The sequence below is a fragment of the Sylvia atricapilla genome, chromosome 1 (assembly GCF_009819655.1).
Source record: "Sylvia atricapilla isolate bSylAtr1 chromosome 1, bSylAtr1.pri, whole genome shotgun sequence".
Taxonomy (NCBI): domain Eukaryota; kingdom Metazoa; phylum Chordata; class Aves; order Passeriformes; family Sylviidae; genus Sylvia; species Sylvia atricapilla.
In genome coordinates, this window is record NC_089140.1 from 21,219,769 (window position 1) to 21,242,888 (window position 23,120).

Sequence of the window (23,120 nt, forward strand, 5' to 3'; positions counted from 1 at the left end):
CACACTCCGCACGGGGCGGGAGGCACCGTGCGCGGTCTCAGCCCTCAATGCCGCGATTTCCAGCCCAGAGTTCACCGTTCCTGTGCAGTTTCCTACAGCATTTTTTAAAACTATTTTGTATTAATACCAGTAGATGGGCGCATTTGCTGTTGCTTTGTGGTTGGCTGGCTCGTTTTGGTTTTAAAATTCGCTTTAAATACTCCAGCAGCCACAGGGGCCCGGCCGGAGGTCACGCGTGGCAGCGGGGCCGCGGGGGACCCCGCGACCCGACACGTCCCGGCCGTGCGGAGAGCAGGTCACCGCGCCCGCCTTCCCCCTCGTCCCTCCCGCTGGCTGCGGCGGGAGGCGAGCGGGGCCGGCACGACTGGGGAGGCCATTTTGCAGCCGTTCAGGGAGGGAGAGCGGGCGGCGGGCGCGGCCGGCGGGACCCGGCCCCCGCGGCAGGTGAGCGCGGCAGGTGAGCGGGCGCGGGGCCGGGCCGCCGGGACACGCGGCCGCCGCGGGCGGGCCGAGGGCAGCACCGGCGCTGCCGGGGAGCCCCGCGGCGGGGCAGGGCGGGGCGCGGGCAGCAGGGGGCGCTGCGCCGCCGGGCGCGGGCAGGGCAGGGGGTGCCGCCAAGGGTTAAGGGGCGGGCGGGGAGCCCGTGCCGCTCTCGCGGGGAGAGCGGGCGGGTAAACGGCAGAGGAATTAAAGAATAAACTCGGGCGGACAGGTAGCGAGGCCGCGAGCTCTCTCGCCTCCCATTCCTTCCCCCTCGTCTCCGCCGCCCGGGGGGACAGCGCGGGACGCGGAGCCGGGGCGCAGCGGCGGGACGACAATGCAGCAGGCGGAGAAAGCAGGAGGGGCAGCGCACGGCAACATGGAGGGAGGCGCGGAGCGGGCCAGCCCCTGATGCGGCTCTTTCTCCTCCTCCTCCGGGCAGCGGCTCCGGCGGCGATTCTCTCCCTGGCGGCGGCTGGCGGCGGCGGGTGGAAATGAGCAGGTCGGCGGCGCTTCTCCTCTGCCTGCTGGGCTGCAACGTATGGAAGGCGGTGACCAAAACCTTAGGGGCGCCCGAGGCGGCTCAAGGTCGGTGCGGGATGGGCGGCGGGACTGGCCCGCTTTGTGCGGCTGTCCCCGGGGCGGCGGGCGCTACATTGTGCGGGGGCCGGACCGAGGGTACGGCGGGGAAGCGGGTCGGTGATGTGAGACTTCTCCCGGCTTCCACTGGCCGCCGCAGACCCCGCAGCCCGGAGAATCAGGGGCAGCCCCGCGGCTGGGGAGCTTTTGTTACTGGCAGGGGCAGGGGCTGCGCTGGCCTCATTGTGCTGCCCCCTCCGTTCCTCCCTCCGTCCCTCGGCGCCGCCGGAGCTGTTGCATTGCGTCCTTTTCCCCCGGTTTCCCGTCTCGTCGCCGTGCCCGCTTCAGGGCCTGACGCGGCGGCGAGAGGCGGGTGGGGGGCAGCGGCGGCCGCAGGCCGTGAGGGGCCGCCAGGCTGGGGTTCGCCCCCCGGGCTGACGGCGCGGCTCGGCCGCGGCCCCGGGACGTTTCCGGGCCTCCGCCGGGCCTTTTGTTCGGCGCGGTGGCTCCCGCCGGCCGGGCGGGGTCTGTCACCGCTGCCCCTGGGCAGCCGGGCAGAGACGCTCCCCGGCCGGGCAGGGTCACCTCCGCCCTCGCCCGAGCGGGAGCAGAAGCGGCAGCGAGCCAGTGCCCGAGCGCCCCGGGGGCACCTGGAGCAGCTCCTGTGCCGGGCTGCGGGTCCTGCCCTGGGCTGCGCAGCCCTCATCACCTGTGGTGTGGCAGCCCCTCGGCCGGAGAGGTGCACCTGCCCTCCAGCCTGACGTGGAATCTCGGCGAGTGGGGGAGACGCCGCCGTGCCCTCCTCGCCCTCGGCCTTGCGTTTGGTGGCCGGAGGGCAACCCCTCCGTCGGGCTCCGACAGGGATCCTGCGGCAGCATCGCGCCTGCCAGGACCGCGGGTATGTCAGGATGCAGAAACTTGTGTACGTAGGGGTACAAGACATGTTAGAAGGAAATGCATCCTCCCCTGTGGTCAGCGTTGGCCTTGTGGCATGTATTGTCAAATGGCTATATGTGTCATGTGGGATGAGCGATCATACACCGGCTGAGCCTTCATGGCAGTGGGCTGGCAGCATCCTTCCTGCTGTGCTAGGGTGGACGGGCACCATGTGAAGGGTAAGCGTATATCCTGTTTCCTCAGAGCTTTCCTTATCTCACACAGGTTGTAACAATCAGATGCCTGATGCAAGAAATAAAACATTAAAAGTAACCTTTTTGGTCTCCTTCTTTGATGGTTGTATTTAGGTACACTGAGTAGAATCTGAGTGGGCATGTGTTCACACATAGAGTAGTCAAAAGGTGAAGGTGTCCTGTTGGAAAACCTACCACACCAGGCAATCTGACATCAAATGCAATACCAGTTTCTGCCTTTTTTTAAGGGCAAAAAATAGCTGTTCTGGAATAAGAACCACTGACTAAAACTCAAAGGCCACTAAACTCAGGATATACTCAGTTTATTGATAAGCATGCCAGAAAACCAGAGCTTTGTGTGGCCCATGAACTTAGCACTTCAGATACCAAGGTAATAGAAAAATCTACTATACTTTTTGTATCATATGGAAAACCTCCTTCACGTGATCAAAGTGGTGAGGTATTGGCAGAATTAGTGCCTTTCAACTGCCCTGCTGATGTTGCCAAGCTCAATTCAGATGCCATGGAAAGGCTTGTCTGTAGCTGCTACATCCACATCAAGACTGATGATTGATTATTTGAGTAATAACAGCTTTGCCAGTGAGTTGAGAATATCTTTATCGAAATAGAAATGTCTAATTTGGTCTTCCACATAAGAACATTTGAGTTTTCATAGTATTGCTTTCTGAAGCCTGATTACAAGCTCACTCTTTACTCTTTGGGCAAGTATATTGGTGTAAAGGGGATGTGTAGAGCTGATCTCATGTCAAAGTGTATTCTGCTTCCTAATTCCTCCTTACTGTGAATCCTCTTTGAAAGTGATGTGATGCCAGCTGGTAGCCTTGTTTAACTTCCTGAACATCAGGTGTGATGATTTTCTGGGGAAAAGAGTTTTAGTACCAGGTACATTTCCAGTCTGTATACACACAACACAGTAAGTGCTAAATGGTTGTAAAACTTAAACTAGCTGGTTTTCCCTCTTTCCCTTTTAGTGCTATGGTCACAGTTGTAGGTACAAGTACAGGGCCATTGCCAAAGTTCAGGGATGTTTGCAGATGACTGTCTTCCCCTTTGTGGCTGTGAATAGACTAGTTAAAATCCAAGTGATTGAAATAAAGGTAGAAGTTAGAAAGCCAGAGTGTGCCATTAACTGCTTCAGCTGCAGTATTTATTGTTGGACAGGTTACATGAGACTGGAGTGGAGAAGCCTGCTCATGGTGGGACAGGTTAAATGAGACTTGGTTAAGATGTTCCGTGTCTGTGTTAACAAACCAAATAAACAGGTCTTGGATTTGGAGGTTTTTGAAGGTGGGATGTATAGTCAGTGTTATTAAGGAAGGGATGAGGAGGGATGCTTTGCATCAAGCATTTCTCTCCTTCATTGGTCTCAGACATATGTTCAGACAGTCCCAGCTTCACATTCTCCTCAGCCAGACTGATGATGTAATTTGTGAATATGAAAGTACTGGTTATTAAGCTCTGCACTTAGCACTGTATTTAGAAAATTGAGTGAGTTTTTAATGCAGATCTCTTGTGGCTTCTGAAGATCACAGAGGTACCCTCTAAGTTTCAGTAACTTGCTTGCTTTGACAGGGTGAAATTCTCACAGATGAGTTGTTAGCTTTAGTCAGTGTTTGGTACTTGGAACCCCAGCAGAGGATGTCAGATGTCCATGAAGGTACCCTTTAGAACCTTTACCTCTGTAACTCCTCTCAAGGATATAAAACCTGACAGCTGTTTCAGATGAAGACTAAATTATGGCTTTGTGGGGTTTTTGTTTGGTCTTTGTTTTATTTGGGTTTTTTAATTGTTCTAACAGGTATTCCAGAGCTTCAGTTTCTTTTTGTGCTGAAAGGAATGTCTGCAAATTTTAAAACAAACAAACCCTTAAGCTGAATTCCTATTGGCACTGGTGATTTGTTTGATGAGTACACAAAATATATGGTGCACATTTTTCAACATGAATAGGTCTTGTGTAAAACCTAAGAACAGACCACTGGCAAATTTAAGGAATTTAAGAGTAATATGAAGATGTAATATTAACCCAGGGAGAGTGTAAGCATAATCAGTGTAATTTGGGAAGAGATTAAATTTCTTTATCACCTTCTTTATTTGCTTCTCAGTAGATGAGGATTATTCATTTGTAGCTGCTAGGGAGGTCTTTTTAGATAAATCCTGTTTTAGTGCTGAAATCTGGCATTATATTTGTCTGCCACAGTGTGTATTGGTTTTAACTCCTGTTTTAGTTGGTCGTCTTATTTTATTAGATGTTCAAAATTAAGAAGCTATGAATCCCAGAATGAGATTGGGTAGATAATTATTTTCCAGTATGATGGTGAATAAAAATTCAGATGTTGCTGCTTAGTCAGAATCTGCAGTGTTTTGTCCCTCTGTATGCATGGAGGATGGGAGGGTTGATGCTTGAGTGCTGCTGTTTGGAATTGCCTTCCTGCAAGCAGCCATTCCATTACTTCGTGGAAGCTAACTTCACAAGCGTTTCAGATGGACATTCTGCAAAGTCTGCTTTTCTGGACAGCACAGTAACAGCTCTGAGAAGACTCTCCAGTTCTGGGTTTTGTGGGGTTTTTTTTGCTTTGTTTTTAAGCTGTTTATCCTCAGCTTGCAGTTTTAACAATGATGCTAAAGTTTAGATGATGCAGAAATAGTCTTTCTCTCTTTCCCCTTGCACTGTCTTACTGTCTCTTCTCATTCAGCTGTAAATTACTAGTGACCATCAAATCCAAAGGTTTATTTCATTGAGACCACAAATGGGCTCCTCAGAGTGGAAGCTAAATTGCTCTAAAGCAGTCCAAAAGACGTTGCTTTATTTTAGTGGAGGAGCCAATTGTTTACTTAGTACTAGATAGTGTTGTAAAATGTTAATGAGGATGAGGTGTTTGTTGATTTTATCAATTATCAGATCCAGGTAAAGAAAAGGTTTTGGTTGGGGTTTTTTCGTGTTTGTCTTGAACTACTAATGCCTGCAAATGCCTGGTAACTTGATTTCCATCAGTCAGATGAACAAGTTACCTAGGTGATCTGAGGGTTTAAAGCTGCAGTCTTTTTCTCCTGAGCATTTGTGTTCACCCTTTTGGCTTGTAATACCTTGCACTAAGTGATTAAACTTACCCATCATAATGCGTGTATGCACTTGTGAAGTGGCAAATTCATATGCTGACTTTCCCTGCGGTCCCACTTTTGTCTTTTTTGCCCACTTGTGTCTTGAGATAGTGTTAATTTGCCATGTGTTTCTCTCTCTCCTTATTTTTGTCATTTTTAAAACCACACTGATGCCTTTTCCTGCTTGAGACTAAAACTGGGTTCATGAAGCTTTTACGGATGGCTGTGTCAGCTTTTGGCTAAGTGAATGGTTTCAAATAGCAGTTTCTGGTAGCAGTGAAATGGAATTTTACAATTTTTAATTGTATCGGTTAACAGAAGCTTGGCTGTATGTACTTGTGTGCTGGGGAGGAAGAAGAATTGTGCATTTAGATTTTTTTGAAAATACAAGAAATCTCCAGTGGTTTTGGTAAATGGAGGAACAGAAATGTCGCTCTGCTTCCTGTTATTACAAACTTCAGATTAATTTTTTACTCTGGTCTTCTGTGGGCAAAGCCAGGCTTGGCACAGGAAGAGAAACCAAGAAGAAAATGCATGCGAAGGAAATGCTTTGGTTGTGTCATTATAAGAATGTGCTGTACCTGGCTGGGTTGGAGGTTCAGCTTAAACGACATTTCTTAACAGTGCTGCTTGAAGTCTCACCATTGAACAGCAGTGTGTTTGCGAGTGATGCTTCTATTCCACATCCCAAAGTCCAGTACCTTGGATCAGTACAGTTGTTATGAATCTCAAGCTTATAATTCAGGGAGTGTTCTTCTTCCATTCAGCAGAAGGCAAACTAAGTAATCTCTCAGAAATATGTACAACTTGAAATCAAAACAATGCATTTTCATTATTTCTTTTGGCTTATACATTCATTACCTTATGCAAGCTGTGTTTTTTGTAAGGTCAGTTTTCCTTTGCTCCAGTGTGTATATATATATATATATATATATATATCTGTTCTGCCTTTAGATATGAAGGAAGGCAAATTCTGAGAGAGCTGTGTTGTTGGTATTCTGCTTCTCCCACAGGTCTCAATAGTTTTACCATACACATGCTAGGGAGCAGAAGTAATGGAGGCAAGAAGTCTGTGTAAATGGTTGTTTTTACTAGAAAAAAATCAGTGTAATAATACTAATATAATACATGTTAATAATATACACTAAAATATTTTGGTTTAGGAAGTGCCAAAGAGAACTGAGTGCTTTTTTTCCCTTCAGAAATTCCAGAAACGTTATCCTGAAGGCTGGTTTACATTAAGCTTTCAGTTAATGTAATATCTGGCTTGCTGTGGATGGATAATAAGCATTATACACATGCTTTTAACAAATAGCATTTTTAGGTTTTTTTAGAGACTGGAAAATATGTATGTATTTTTTAATACAGAGCCTTAAGAATGTTAACATTCTGTAATTTCTTGTTGCTTTTTGTAAGTGCGTTGGATCTTCCACTTTAAAATAGTACGACAGAATCACAGTTGACATAATGGCATGTCTGAGCCATTGAAAGGAGTATTTTTAAATATGTTTCAGCATAGACCAACATTTTCATTTCTGTGAAGTACTAATGTTCTAATTCAGATATACCCATGCCACTCTTGCTAGCTTGAAGAGCAACAGATCTTGAGGAAAAACTGAAGGAAAAACTCATTTATGTACAGTATAGTCTCTAAGTTTGACTCCCTATTACTTAGGGGTTGTCACTAGCTACTTGGGGGATTGGATGCATTTAAACCGAGCTGCAGTGGTTATAAAAGTTTGTTTTGAGTAGAGGCAGTGTGTGCAGGCAGAGCACAACAGTCCTTGGAAATCCAACACCAAAGCTACCTTTTAATTGTTCCTACTCCTACTTTTTGCAGATCTGTGAGCTGTCACTGTCTGTGCCATTCAGTGGAGGCATCCTAGGGAGAGAATTCCTGTCTTTGTTCATTATCTGTACACCTCATGCATTGGCAGGTGAAGCCTCCCTGTCGCTGTGAGTGGGAACTGCACCGTGGCACACTGCTGCTGTCATGAGTGCCTTTCAGATGGAGAGGCAAGAGCACCTTACACTATAGAGGGCACCACATCGGCCTTGCTGGAGTTGGAGTCACTTGTAGGGGCCACCCTCAGCCTCTCTGCCCCGAGGGCTTTGAGGAGACACGGTGGCAGCTGAAGTTAGCAGAGAGGAAATGGAGCACCGAGCGGAAGCCAAGGGGAAGGAAATAGCAGCATCCTTTCAGCTTAGGGACAACAAAGAAGCTGAATCCAGAGGTGCATAGTGCTTCCAGTTAGTTGTAGCTGCAGGACTGCTGAGAGCTGCTGTACTAGGTGTAATACAATTACAGTATGTGAAAGTGAAGGAGAGCTCACCTTGACAGTCCATAAATGCTGAGATAAATAAGAGGTAGAATTAGACAAAGTACTCCTGCTTTGTTAGAGAAAACAGAGCCCTTTCTTCTTCCTGCATTGATTAACAGAAGTGATAGTGGTATTGGGTTCTTCCTGTTGTTTCATCCCACCTTTGTGATTGTCATTACTGAAACATGGTGTCTTTCATCCTTTATAATAAACAAAGGTAAATACTAACACAGCAACAAGTATTTCGCAGGTGATTTTGTGAGACTTGCTAAGAAAACAGCACCAAATTAAGGTAAATCTGCATTTGTACTGCTGCGAGGAAATTAATATATCAGCAGTTTTGTGCGGCCTTCTTGCTCTTCTCCAGGCTGGGAAAAGTTGTAGAAGGTCAAGATCCAAATATCTCATGTCTCAGTCTGTACATAACAAGTACACCTCGTGTGAGGGAGATGCAGTTTGCATCCAGGGTAGGAGGCATCTTGCCTTGCTTGAGTGTCTGCAGTCTTCAAGTGTCTGCATTGTAGTGAGTTGCCCAGGGGCCTTTTTCAGACAACGTCTAATCTTCTCAGCTAATGGAGCCGAGTATCATTCCTGTCAGCTGGAGTAAACACATTTGGTCTGATGAATATCCATTGTGTGAACCTCCACTGCAGAGCATGACAGCCTACACAACGCTATTTGAATTCCCATTTAGTCAGATGAATCCTCCCTCACTGTTGCCTCCCTTGGCATTGCCCACTGGCTTGGCCTTGAGCTACTGAATATATACAGTGTAATAAACTATGTGAAGGTACACACTCTTGGATTACCTGGCTGGATTATGTGCTTTTCAAGACTCAAACAAGAGTTATTGTCTATTTACATTTCTAAACCATTTGTCTTTGTAGCGTTATGCTTATGAACCTAAGTGTTTCACTCCCAAGAGTAAATAAACAAAAAGAAAAGTTTAAAAACTAGTAAGGTGGCTTGCAGTGTTGTTTGGACTTGCCTATATGTTTTTGACATGTTTTTAATTAGCTTTGTATTCCCAGGGGTTGATTTATTCTGGATTAAATTGCATTGTTACTCTGATCTTTGTCTGTTTTCTCATACTGGCATTTGTGTAGCAATGTGGTAAACCAGATTCGGGAAGTTATCCAACTGAAAACTCCTGTATGCCTCAGCTCAGTCTTCACCTGGATCATTTCCCTGACTGGATTCATTAGAAATTACACAAATGCCATTGCTGGTGCAGCAAAAAGGGCTGGGAGGAGCTGGTAAGGGACTTCATGGCAGCAGTGCCAGTTGATACAGGATTACACTTTTTTGTAGAACTAAAGCATAAGACTTAAGGTGCAGAGTTTAGACAGGTAACTGTTTTAAAAGTTACTACTTAAAGGGAATTACTCTTATCCGGAAGTATGATACCATCCTTTTGCTTAAAGTAAAAGCATAGAGAATTTTTTGAAAAACCAATTTGCTTACAGTAGAAAAAACCCTGCATTATACTGTTAATACTGGCAGACCTGGACCTGGGTGCTGGCAGATGATTTGAGGCACTTTGTGCTGCAACTGTCAGAACAGGTTTTTGTCCCTGCCTAGGATTTCCAGTTTGTACCCTGCATGGAATTTTAAGCAGACTTCCATCCACAGTTTAAGCTCAGGTGTACTGTGACATGTACTGTGACAACTCAAGTACTCACAAGTGTTTCTCCCAGTTGTAGGGCAACAGGTGAGTTAGTGCCTGAATCATCTTTTCTCTGGGTGTTCTAAATGGCTTGAGAGGAAATTATATATTTTAGCTCATTTGAATGTTAAAGAAACATGTGAGCAGTTTCTTCCCAGTTTCCCTAGTCTTCTGGTAGAGTAACTTTTGCCAGCAAGTTGTCAGCACAGGATTTGACATGATTAGCACATGATGCCTGCTAGTGTCTGGTCACTGCTCTCTGATCTGTCTGCCAGCCAGAGTAATTCCCACCTTCATTCAGCTAATTTGCCTTTCTTTCCTTAGCTACTGCACTTTTGCATTAATGTCTCCAAGATTAGAGTGTCTGCTTAAAGAACTTTTAACTCTTTATCCTACCCTTCCTCTTTCTGTCCCTGTGTTGGCCCTCTCCTATCTTAAAGGGCTTTGTTTGTTTTTGCTGGACAGGCAGGAAAGTGTCCTAGGGAGTGTTCCCTTGTCGTTTCTTGTTTCTGTTTGAGTTGGGCAAGCATTGCTAGGGAAATAAATGTATCCAGGAGCTCTGGAGACAGGACTGATGGTCTGCAGGGGGTGAGGTGGACAAGGGCAGAAGAGGATAAACTTGTCCAGGCTTTGCACTGTGTTTGCAGAATGGGAGCCATCAGCTCAAGATGGGAGCTTTCTTTACTTCTCTCTGCATTGTGGGCCCAGTGAGTTTTGAAACCTGCTGAGTAATATACTGACCTGGACAAATATTGCAGTAGTTAAAGCCTATTACAGTCGTTAAAAAGGCTACTTGGGGTAATAACATTGACAGATGCAGTGAAGCACAACGATATACTTGCTCTTTAATCTTTACTGCTAGTACCCAGAATATTCTAGCAATATTCACAGCTTATTCCAGCATTTGAAGTCTTGGCAAATAACTTGAGCTTGGGCCAGTCTCTAGGTTCATGATGTATAATTTGCAGGATCTAGGAACATATGTTTGAAATGAGAACTGTGTTTTCATTGTTTGTGGTGAACCTGTGTGTGGGGACTGTTACATTTTCCCTACCATAAAAATCTTAATTTGAAGACACTCAATTTCTTTAAAAGTTAACTATCTTATAAGAACAAAGGAATTTTTATTTCATTTTTTAGTGTACTGCTAGAACTTTTTACAGGGAACTATGGCATTAAACTTAGTCAATGTAAATACTGTTATTAGCATGTTACATGAAAATTAAATATATGGTTGCTTTAAGCAGCCTGAAGCAGAAAGAGCTAGAACTTAAAATGGGATGAATTTCAAGTTTGCTTATTGCTGCAAGCTGTAATTACAGTGGCTTTAGAATATTAAATTAGTAAAAATACTTCAAAAATCAGTTGTTGAAGGGAGAGAATCTGCCGTACTGAAAACCATTTATTTTTCCAGACATTTGATAAGACCATTCCTCTTAAGGTCAGATATGAATACTTACCTGTTCTTTGAAGCTTTACGTCAGCAAAAACTATGCCATTCTTTAGCTATATTAAGCATCTTGGTGAAGTTGTTATTTTAATTAGTAGTTTTACCTGTATGTAATCTTTCAGTGAATCTTGGAGGGGTTGTTTGATTTGTATGGGGTTTTTTAAGGCAAGGTTTACTATTACTGCATAAAGAGCTGAGTGAGCTCTCTCAGCAGATATTGTTATTAGAGAGGGGATCAGAGTACTGTAATGACTCAAGACTTTTATGCACAGAAAAATAGCCTTGAGTTTGAGGGGTGAGGGGCTAGGCAAAGAGAGTAGAGCAGTTTTTGTGGTGGCCTCCTAGAAAGGTAATGGTTATTCCCATGTGCGAGTTAATGCACGCTTTAAAGTGCTTCATTCTTCTGTGGTGAAAAAAGAAATTTAAAAAATGTATATTAAGCTCTCAAGATGAAACTCATTAATAAGTGATAGACCAGTAGGTTCCTTCAGGGTGGTAGAGAATCTTTGCTTACCATAGATGATTGCACATAAACAAAGGTGCTTTTTAATATCTGATGCATTTGAGGATCAAGTTTGCATCAGTTAACTGCTCAGGGTAATCAAGTGCCATATTCTCTTACCCCTAGCCTGATTGCATGGGGAAAAATATTGTGTGTATTCTTATGGCCAAGCTCTGTCAGGTACTGTGTGTTCCTGTGCCTGTGGTGATGTTAGCATTTCCAAGAAGGAACATATTGAATAAGATGAAAAGTAAATGCACAACACTGTTTCCTTACCATGATGCTGATATGGGTCAGAAAAATCTCATGGCCTCACTGTAACTTCATGCCATTCTGCCTACTGCTGTACAGGTTAACAGCTAGTAAGCATGTACTCAACACAGTCCATCCTGACAGAGCCTTGGTGCATCTAGGGGCTGGCTATAAACAAATGATATCTGACAATATTGGGTTGCAGGTCACTGCTTACTTTCTGGTCTTTGTGGAGATAGTAAAATGCAGCCTTCATTGCTCCAACTGTTAAAATTCAGAAGAGCTTTTAGAAACCCAAAGATTTTTGAAGGTGATGGGTATGTTTGCCAGCAAGAACAGCACTTTCTCTTGCTGAGATTAATCTTTTAAGTTATTCTTACAGCTTCTTAAATGTACAATAAAAGCAATAAAAGTTCAAATTAATAAAAGAGTGTGTCTTCCTTGGAAAAGAAAGGGCCGTTCCTTGTTCTCTAGTCACAGGGTGAGGAGGGTATGTCTGTTGTGCATAAAATAAGGTCAGGAGTAATGAGAAAGTGCAGTGACCATGATGATACACTGTCTAGGTCAGGGCTGGAAAGTAAGTCAAGGCCACACAAGAGTTTGTTCTTAATTCGTGCCATTTTTACTTCAGTGGTTAGGGAACTTTTATTGAATTAAGTGATAGTAATGAAGCTTCTGCTTGAACCCTTTTGAAATAATGTTCATATTTATTTGGCCTCTTCTTGCAGTTCCGTGTTTTTTTTTTGTCACACTTGCATGAGTATAAAGGGTAAAGCCAGAAAGTTGCCTGGCAGTGGGCAGCACAGTGGTGTGTCAGCAGTCTGGGCTTGCTTTCAGCCTCCTGGGAAGGCAGAGAGCCCCCACCTGTTACACTGATGTTCAAATCTGAAGGTTCTTTTTTTTTTCTACATACACAGCAACTTGTTCCCGAAATGAATGGCAAGCTTTGTTTCTGAATATATGTATGTAAAGAAACTAAGAAGATTTAAAAAAAGAGGAGGAAAAAAAAAAAAGCATAAAGGTGATAGGAAGGCATGAAAGTTCCTATATAGGAAATGAAGTTTGAATGGATTCCAGCTATGAGTACTAAGATCCTTCTTCCTTTTCTTATTGCACTTTCCTTCACCTTCCGTTTCCTTCGGAGGTGAGCTTAATTTTTAACTTTATTTTGTTTTGACAGAAGATAACCTACTTTTTAAAACAGTCTTGTAAACAAATTTGTATTTTAAACATACTCACAAAACTTGACATTGCAGATAACATCAGAATCTCATTTCATGCTCTGAAGCAGCAGAGATAAAACACCTCAAATTCAAGGTGCTTTTTAAAAGTCAATACTTGTCTGTAGTTACAACACAGAAAATACCATAGGAAGCAATTGTTTTAATTCAGGTAGTGAAACAACACAGATAAATGTTGATTTCAGGGATTTTGCTGATAACCAATTGCATTTTTCAATGTTCTCCATGCTTACAGCATAATATTTAGTTTAACATTTTTGTTACTTTAAACCTAAACTAATGACCTGTGATTTTTATGAGGTAGCTCTCTATTCACTGGACCTCGCCTGAGGGCGAAATAAAGAACTATGTGTTTTATGCCACCTTAAAAAGAATAGGGAAAAAGAAAAGAACTTACTTGTAAGACTATTGATCCCTTTCGTGTTATGAATTATTCACATATTAGTGTGATTTGCTTTGCTAGCGGTTTTTTTAAGCCTTGTAAAGAGGAAAACAAATATGAGCATAATAATTAGTACTGCTATGATATCTAGTTATCTTCACACCTTAGTTTGTCTCTGTCTTAATTACTAGGTTTCTGAAACAAAAATTGTGAGTCAATAGGACTAGTTTCTCTGAATTACTCTTCAAAAATTATGTATTTGTTGTTGGAATACTGTCTTCTCCTTACTTCTGCTAAGAAGCTGGGATGGCTGCAGTTGGTTGGAGACCTCAGCATTAATGCACACATGTGCAGATGTGCACATATGCTTGTCTTGTAAGGCCATATGGTATGAATCAAAGCTTACCTCACAGTAGTAAAACTGTAATGCATTTTCCACCATTTTCAGTTATGTCTTCATGGCATGATATTCTGTGTCTCGAACAGCTTACAGAGATTGTCCTTTGTAAATGGTCATTATTCTGTGAAATTAATGTGTTCTCCAGGATACTTAGCTTCAATTTTGTCCTTGGATTGCTGTGGATATTTCAATAACACCAGAAGTTGTGTCATCTTTTCTGCTCATTGGCTTTGTTTAAAGCAGCTTTGGCTTGCACATGCATACAGATGTGTTTGTTCCTTCTTGTTCATGGCAGTAGATTTGCAACAAACCCTTGCTAGCAGATAAAAAGCATGTGAACTAATTGAGCATACAAGTATATGTACTCCCTTGTTCAGGATTTTTATACAGTCTGAGACCTCTAGTTAAACATTGTTTTTTTTTTTTCCCCTGTAGTTTTCATGGTGTCTCATACTATTATTGGGAGTTCTTAGAAATTTCCAACTTTATCAGAAAAAGTGAATTTTAATTTTAGACTTTTAGATCTTTTATGTAAAAAAACTATAGCACTTAGATTTTTTTCTCTTATTCTAACAGCACAAGAAAATTCAGCCTTTAGGCTGTTATAGTGCCTTTGATACTATTAAAAGTTATCCTTTCTGGTCACACAAATACGCTTAACATTAAAATGGAGAACTGACCTACTGTTTATATTTTTATCTGTATTAAAGTAAGTAGGGTGGTTAAGATACCCTAAATATAGACCAGATGCTGAATCAAATGTCTTACTCTGTAAATGACATTACTGAAAGTCAGCAGAGGTAGATATTTCTCTCTTAGGTAGTCATAGTAGGTCCTTGGGTTCTAACTGTTCCTATATACTTGTTTGCAACTGATTTGCTGTCATTTTTCTCTATCAGGAATATAAAACAACAAAGAAATGATGCATACTTAGGTAACATGATGTGTCTTGTACATTGATTTTTTTCTATAATGGTTTGTAAGCACTCCAAGCCATCCCTTTAGAATATGTCTAGTAGTTGAATCTTCTGCCATACTTGTAATTTTTGACAACAGGAACTTCAATTGCCAGCAGTTCTGGTGTAGATAATCACCTTGTGGAGTGACCAGTAATTTCTGCACATAGTCACGATGGACCTTGACTTTTAGAGGAGACGAACATGTGTTGCCCTCAGCGTGCTGCTATGTTGTCTTAGAGTAAGGAGCATGCTCAGGCCAAAGTGTGAAGGAGATGAATAGTTAGTTCATCAGGAAGTTTTGCTAGGAGTTGCTTAGTTATTTCCTGATTCTTTTTTTCTGGAGGCTGTCCAGACACATCTTTGTGTCGATTCTGGACATTTAATGCACTCTCAGGTTCACTTGCCTCTGACCCGTGTTTCCAACTGTGCGTTGCAGAAGTTCTCTCCCCTGTATGTTTACTCCAACAATCATAGAATCATTTAAAAAAGACCTTTAAGATCACCTAGTACAACAGCCCATCACTGAACCATGCAAAGTCTATCACTAAACCATTTCCCTAGATGTTACATCTATGTCTCAGAAAGGAGTTAGTTATGTCCCTAGTAATAACTGTAAGTCCGTGACAGTTGGCAGTGTTTCAGCTTGTTCTAGTTGCTTGAAATACAAATGCATTTTAGCTTCTGAGAGACTCTAATCCATGCGTCTTGTTCCTTTCCCAGATTCTTAATTCCTTCCAGAAGAGACTGATACAAAGATTTGGTTCCTCAGTAGTTCCTGGACAGAGATGCTCAATGTGTAGGCGGAATGAGGCATTTTGCTGACCTTCAGTACCACAGGGATGTGCAGAGATGGGGCTGTAGTGAGCACGGTGTTTCTTTGTTGTTCATACGTGAGGGAAGCTTGGTTAGCTTGACAGCCGTGGCAGTATCTCATGGCTACCAACTGCTGTCGAGTTGGCCAGTCCTTTGTGTTCTTGACATCCAGACTTAGGTCTGTTGTGTTGGCCTTCTGTCCACTGAGGATCCTAAACTGCAGCTTCTTCAGCGTGGGCTGGAATGGCTGAATGTAGAGCACTGCTGTGCTCTTGTTCTTCACCCTCATCCACACTTCACTGCTGCTGCTTTTTGGGAAAAGCATTCAGATTGTACAGATCTGTGCAATAATTAAAATAAAAGGATGATTCTTATGAACATTTTGTGAAGTCACTGGCGAAAATGAAGAAACATTCATCTTACTGGCTCCTATTCAGAAGAATGGTGACTGCTGTGTAGTTGTTTTTGCCTTGCTGCATGAGCTTGGAACAAATGTCTCATTGTTTTGCTCTCAGTACTTGCAGATGCTGGGCTTTCACGGCTTACCATCATTGTAACTTCTTGCTTGGCTGTTAGATACCTGTAGATAGTAGTAGTGCATGAGGGCCCCAGCTTGTGACTGGAGTTCTGCTGAGCTGTAATCTGTCAAGGTATTGTGAGTTCTATTGTTTTCATTGCCAGAGAGCTAAATACTAAAAGTTCTGCTTTGTGACCCCTTCTAACACTGTAGGCTGTGCAACAGAGAAAGCAAGTAATGTAGAAAAAGGAAAGAAGTTCATCTGAAAATGCAAATAGTTGAAAGAGGTAAACACAATAGAAAACATGAAAGATAATTACTGGTGTCTTACTGGCTTTGGCTGCTTTTTAAAGCCGGTAAGTGAAGAAGGTGTTCACCCTTATTTGCCAAAGGCTGGCATGCTCAGGAGTGCTTCAGAGCTGCTGTCCTGCGGTACTGACTATGAGCTGGAGGGTAGTTTACTAGTTCATGTTGACAGCTTGGGCTTAATGGAAGTGGATACTAATAGAGGAAGTAAACTTAGTGCAAGGTTGTGAAATGATGGGGTAGCATTTTAACAATCTCTTCTTTATACAGTTCACATTGGGTCTCTCTTTGAGAGAGGGTTTGTATTGCCCAGATAATAGGGACTTGATCTAGTCACAGGATGTTTGTATCGTGGAATAGCCTTTTTCAATAGGTGTGGAGAAGATGACTTTATGGGTAAAACAGCATTTGTTTGAAGAATTATAAACATAAGCATTTCTTTTTCTTACCTGGGCAGAACCTTCTGTTCTGGGTATTCTGGTCAAAGACAGTATCTGATTGCTGTGTGGCATTTGCCCAGCAGGTCTTGCAGTGCAGACTTGGGGCTAAATTCACTGGGGCTGGGTTTTACTGCCATATTTGGTCTTTACTTTCTGGGCACCTTTAACAAGAAACCAGTGTGTTGTGTGCTTGAATACTGCCTCAAACTGCTACTTTTTTAATAAGAGTACTGAAGGTTTTATGCTCTTGTTTGTCCTTTTCACCCAGTAGTCATTGTCTCTGTCCTTGTCCCTTGTCCATACATATTTTCTCTCTCTAAGAAATCATACTGCTCTGTTCAGCCTTACCCGTCACTTCTATATAGGTCATGTCTGATTCTACATATTCTCTTAATTTTGATTTCTCTGTCTGGTCTCAACCAGCTCCTGGCTACACCATAATTTATTACAAATGACAGATTTGGAGGAGGTCCTCTGCTGTATCATATCTCTGACTACAGTACTTACAGCAGATGATGGTGCTGTGACATTCCTCTGCTTGGGTGTTTCAAAAAAGTTCCAGCGTGGAGGAACTGACATGCTCTGCAAATTGTAAAACCCAAGGGAGTTTAAAATAATAGCTATCAAACTGCTTTAACTCCTTAGTTTCTTTCTTGGTTTATATTATGACTGAGTAATAAAGTTATTTTTTTTAAAATGAAAAAAAAAAAAATTGACCTTATTGTCAACTGATGACAGTCAGATACTGACTTTTTATTGTGTGATTCTTTAAAGAATTAAAACATGATAGCAAGGGTGTTAATGTAGCAAGAGTCTTCTGGTCATGTTTTAAACCCAGGATGAACAGACATGGATGTTTTTAATTGAAAGACAGATATTTAATTCCAAGAAATATACAGGTCTTATGCCAGAATAAATGCAATTTGTGATTTCTGGTTTAATTTTTATTATTATTATTTTAGAATTATTTCCTTGGGGGCCATATGCAGACTTTGGAACACTTAATAACTTTTGCTAATAGCCTTGAGATTTTGTGTATTACATAAACTTCAGATTTCCTTGCTAGTCATCTGTATTTATTTGACTTTCTGAGAGCTATTATAGGCACCAGCAATACCCTGTACTTGATTTTTGGGTTACTGATTTTTTTTATTTTTATTTTTAAACTATTTTTCCCCACTGCTTTGGTCTCATACCTTGTTTGCTTTGCTTTCAGCCTGGAGCAGGATAATTGTTACCTGCTGAACATGAAAAGCAAATATTTGTGAGCTGAAAGTAAAGGGGGGGCTGTCTCATTTCTCCTTTCTGGTGTGCAGGACGACTGCATGTTGTTTTCAGATTGTGTAGCTAGGTCTGCATGGTTGCCATTGGTGCTTGTATGTAGGACAGAAGTGGGGACTTGGCGAAATTCCTTAGTATTATGTTGTGGATCATACCAAGTGGCCCTTCTGCCCTCCAATCTCTGAATGTAATGCTGCAGAAATTAAAGGTGGTCTGCAAGATGTGCCCACAACTCGGTTTGTAGGAAAAGATAATGAAGTGCAGCGTAACTTCTGTGCTTGACCGAAATGTTTGGAGTGCAGTTCTGAATATGAATCATGAACCTTCTGGAAATGTAGGAGTATGGTACTGGAACAGACTGGATTTTTTCATCTCTTTAGCAACTACCTTGTAAGCATTTTTTGAATCTCACTGACTTCATCTTCAAACTGAGTTCTGCTTGACTTCATTATGAGTCAGAGGATGTTTCCAAGCATTTCACTGTTAGTAGTAATACTGTGCAAATTTTTCAATACCTTTTATCGGCCAGAGCAACTGAAATATTAAAGTCCATGAAATAAATGGTATTTTTCTGGTCTTTACTGCCATGTGCATAGACATGCATAGGGTTGTAAACCCAACAGCTTGATCCATCTGGTTAAGTTCAGTGAAAGCTGCAGTTACACAAATACCCAGGTTAAAAAAAAAGATAAGTTTAAAATTTTACAAACTAATGATTGGGCACATTGGGTCATTACCAACAGAGGTGCTGAAAACACTTGAGCATGAGCATCTTCATCTGCTGCTGCTGTTTGTGATTGCACTGTTTCCTGCACCTTTGGTAACTGCAGTGAGCTGCCATTTTAGCAGTATTTGATCCCAGTTGAAAAACAGTCTTACTCCTTTGCTTCATCAGAGGTGAATGTTATTTACCTATACAGAAAAGGTTGTCATGGCTAGCCTGAGCTCACAGCTTGGTGAAGCCATGTGGGGCTGTTTTTATTGTCTTGCTATCAATTTGTGCCACCTGGCACAGCTCCATTACATTCAATTTTTTCCTCTTTTCTGGGAAAAGAGGAAGTAGACACTTTGGGCCTTGAATACTCATCTAAACATCACTGTGTGATGATTTGGGATAATAAATGAATTATTAAACTTCATGTTTTGTTCATATAATGTTCATTCCTACCTAGCTTTTGAACTACACATGAACACATGAGTTTCACAGGAGAACAACAGAAATCTGTAGATGTTTTCTTTGGAAAATAATTTTTCTTCCTCATGGCATAATTAACTTAGTATTTGTCTAGTACAGATTGCTGTTTTCTTTTTTGAATTTCAGCTTCCTGTGACCTAACACTTCTTCCTGGTACTTGTAAAACTCTCAAAGAAGGAAAGAAAAAAAAAAAGAAAAAAAAAAAAAAAAGGAGGGAATACGGAGGGCTTGGGGAAGATTTCTTGATGTTTCTTACTCAAGCTCGTTGTTTGAAGGCTGGACTCTGCCATCCTCAGGTTAATCCATATGACCTGCTGCCCTACCTTGCTTGAATTGCAGTTCAGTGTTGGGATTTTGGGATTTGTTGTTTGTTTTTCTTGACAGTTTGTTTTGTTTAGGAAATTGTCATTTTGTATTACTTTTGCTCTTTATTTGTAAGAGATGGGAAATGGCTGTTGCAAGGAACATTCAGGACTGTTTTAGTTGTTTTCTACAAAGCTGAGATTTTGATAGACTGTTGCAGAAGCTATTTTGGATCTTTTTTCTCTAACATATTAACACTGCTCATAAACTCCTGTTAGTATTGAATAGGATAATAGTGTTGTTCCTCTTCAGATTATGTCTCCAAACTTGTAGTAACAAAGCTGTTACAAGTGTTTCATAACGATCTTGCTTTAGATTTGGCATTGTAAAAATATTTCTGTGTGACCAAGCACAGTAGCCTCTGAACAGATGCTGAATATTTATATTAGTAGGTTTTCATTATCCTTTCTAATAATATTTATAAAGCTTTGATATTTATAAGTCTTTACAAAATGAAACAACTATATTACAGTATAAATTTGTCTATTTAGGGACTAATAACATTAATTTCTAAGTTGGAGGCTTACCAGCTCTTAGTTACAGAGGAAGAAACAGATAGAAGTGTTGGGCAATCACAAGTTACTTTATAAGACACCAAATAAAGGTGAAAAAGTGATTCTCTCTGCAGATACAGAAAGGACCTGTTTAAGGAAGGAATTGCACTTGACAGTTTGGCCTTGAGAAAGGTATGCAGGTAAAAGAAGTAGCCATTGAAGAGTGGGCTTCTGGCAGGCAGCCAGGTGTGTGGGTGTGGAGGAGAAGTCATTACCTCTTTTAAGACAGAACTTGAAAATCTTGACTTTTTTTATGATGCATGTTTCTTCTGGTAACAGAGCCCTGGATCTGACTACCCACAAGATTCCTTTATGTTCTTTGTTCTAATTTAAAACACTCCTACTAAGAACAAGTGAGAAGAATAGAAGCACAAAAAAAGGTAATAATACATGAAGGTCCAGTGAAAATATTTTCCTTTGTTTTTAGTTTTTGCTTTTCACTGGAATGCAACAAAAAAACCCTTGTTCTTAAAATGGCCTGAGGTGACTGAGTATTTAAATAAAAAACTGAAGTCCACACAAGAAGTGGAAAAAGTGCCTCTCTAATTTCTTGAGATTTATGGTTTTTTGTACATACGTTGCAGTTAGGAATTGTATGTTAGTGTTCCTTTATAATTTTTGTACAGATTACTGTTTTCAAAGTAATTTTTTCTATTCTTGCTGCAAAAGAACTTGTACTCAATTGAAAATAGTTACAGTTTTATTCTTAGTGCACATGGAAAGTAATTAGTATGTTAGGTAAGGAATTGAAAGGCAAAACATGTAACTGTATTTCAGGACTGATGTGAATGACTGTTGAATATGGAAGAATTTGCTTTCTTGTTTGTGGTGGATTTGGTTGTTGTTAAACACTAATATAATACCACCACTGGATAGCAAGAGTAACTGAAAAGCAAACTTGAAGTTCCTAATTTTGGGAGGAGTTAAATATCTGTTAAATGTTCTACTATCCTACGAAGGTGTGATTTCTGCATACCTTGCCTTCTGGGTTGATGTAGTGAAATGTATCTAATGGTGCCTGCCTTCTCCAGCAAATCTGCGTGCTAAACATTAGTCTGTGGGTTTCTTTGTGTGCTCATTTAAGTGTCAAATACTTGGGTGATAAAGCAGTGTAAGTGGAAGCTTTAAAAAGACTATCGAAGTATTCTTACTACTTGGATAAGAACAGAGAGATACTCTTTGTTTTGAGAGCTAATTGATGTCAAAATTGGCTATAGTGTGATGTTTTGACCAACAAGTGAAATAATTCAGAATTGTAGAAACATTAGATTATTTTTGTGCAAAAGGCATAAAGTTTTAATGAATCTCAGCTCATTTAGTATACAAATCAAGTTGCTTTGGAGAGGAAGTGGTCTGACTTGTTTTAAGAAGCTCATGAAGCTGCCAGAATATGGTAATTTTTTCTTTGCCTTTCATAGTGCCAAAACTGGGACTTTGGCACAGGTATTAACTTGGATACATCATATTGCTGAGTTTCACAGGAGAGCAAGAGAAACCTCTAGATATTTTCTGTGGAAAATCATGATCTAGGAAATAGCTAATGGCAACCTTTCCATTTAGTATGTTGTACTTTGTCCTGGGAAATTCAGTCCCCTCTGCATGCTCCTTTGCCTTTATTTCACATCCATATTTAAAATGTAGTATTTTATTTTACCTCAGTCTTTCTGCCTGCTTCTTAGTGGGAATTGAAAGTTAGGATTTTGTGAGAATGTTTTGGGTTATGGAATATCCTTCAGGGAAGGAGGCAGCACAGAGGAATGGGTTGGGTTTTTTTTCTGGTTTTGTTTTCTCCTCTCTTGATCCTTTACTTAAGAGTTTTGTTGCACCTTGAAAGACCATACTGTGCCACCCCATGGCTGTTGTGTCTGTCAACAAGAAGTGTAGATTTTTAACCTAGTTCAGTCTGAACTGAGCAATTTTTTGCCTGAAAAACGCCCCCTCAGTAACATGGATATGGGAATTGCTTGCTGATTATCTAAACAAGTCTCTCATGGGGAATTCCTTGATAACCATGAAACATCTTAAAGTCTGTATGTTGTGAGCAACTAATCTCACCTGACAAAATGCAAAACTACATAAGAAAAGTGAATATACTGGTACTTCTGGAAATATGAGAATCAGGGTACAATTCCACAGTTCTTGACCCCAACCATTCATCTGCCTTTACCAGCATTTGGCTGTACTAGGACCATCACAGCCCACTATAAAACCATGTCAGTGACTTGATTTGGGTTAAAAAAAATATCCTACTGAATTAAGTTTTTTAGCTTGTCTGTTAACCAGCCCAGATATATATATATTTGTGTGTGTGTGTGTATAAATGCAACTGTACCCAGGATAAGTCTTCTGGAACAACATCTGAAGGGTGTCTCTTCTTGCACCCACTGGAAAATTTTCATCTCCATTAGTTTTTTTAAAATTACTTTATCAAATATATGTTCTTGACAGATGGAGTCCCATCTGTCATTTTACCATTATCTGTTCTATTTCTAAACTTGCTTTCACTTGTAGTGCTTGTGAGAATACTTTGACATTGTTCTTAATTGTTTCTTGGACTGCTTGCAGAGTTGTAACCTTGAACTCTTGGACAAATGCATGATGTATTACATGATTTTATCTAAGACAATGCACTTTGCCCTTTACACTATCCTTTATTCTTTTACTTTCATATATGTATGTTATGTAATGAATTTTTCTAATTAGACTAACTTTGTCACTTTTTTGCCAGTCCACAGTATCAAACCAATGCTGAAGGCAAATACCGCGTTAGATACAGTAGTGGCCTGATCTAGTGTGGCAAATCCTATTTTCATTCTTTAATTTTTTATAAAAAAATATACGTGTTAGTTTAAAGTCTGATTAACTTAATCCAAACCACAGTAAAATATTGCTAATTTATAATAATTGTGTGTTTTGAGGCTGAGTGTAGATAAAGCTGTGTCTAAAAGTATAAAGTATGTATGGCCTTTGGGAATGTCAATATAATGGTTTAATCAGGTGAATAGGTTTAATTATTTTAGTAGTCACACTAGTAAATTTGCAGAACCCAGCAAAAGATAATGCAGTTTATATAATCTCTGGTTTGAGTTCAGCCCATATACATCATTCAGGAGTCTCTGATCTGTAAAGTAACATTTGCAGCTGCCATGAAAAAAACCCCCAAACTGCC

General features: G+C 41.2%; 1 protein-coding gene across 1 annotated transcript in view; it reads left to right on the forward strand.

The window, feature by feature from the left end:
- Window positions 1-671: 671 nt before the first annotated feature.
- FAM171A1 (family with sequence similarity 171 member A1) overlaps window positions 672-23,120 on the forward strand; it is an 84,861-nt gene continuing 62,412 nt past the window's right edge. Inside the window, exon 1 of the mRNA XM_066316847.1 lies at window positions 672-1,068. Within this exon, the coding sequence (XP_066172944.1) occupies window positions 975-1,068 (94 nt within the window). The 5' untranslated portion in view covers window positions 672-974. The remainder of the gene's footprint in view (window positions 1,069-23,120) is intronic.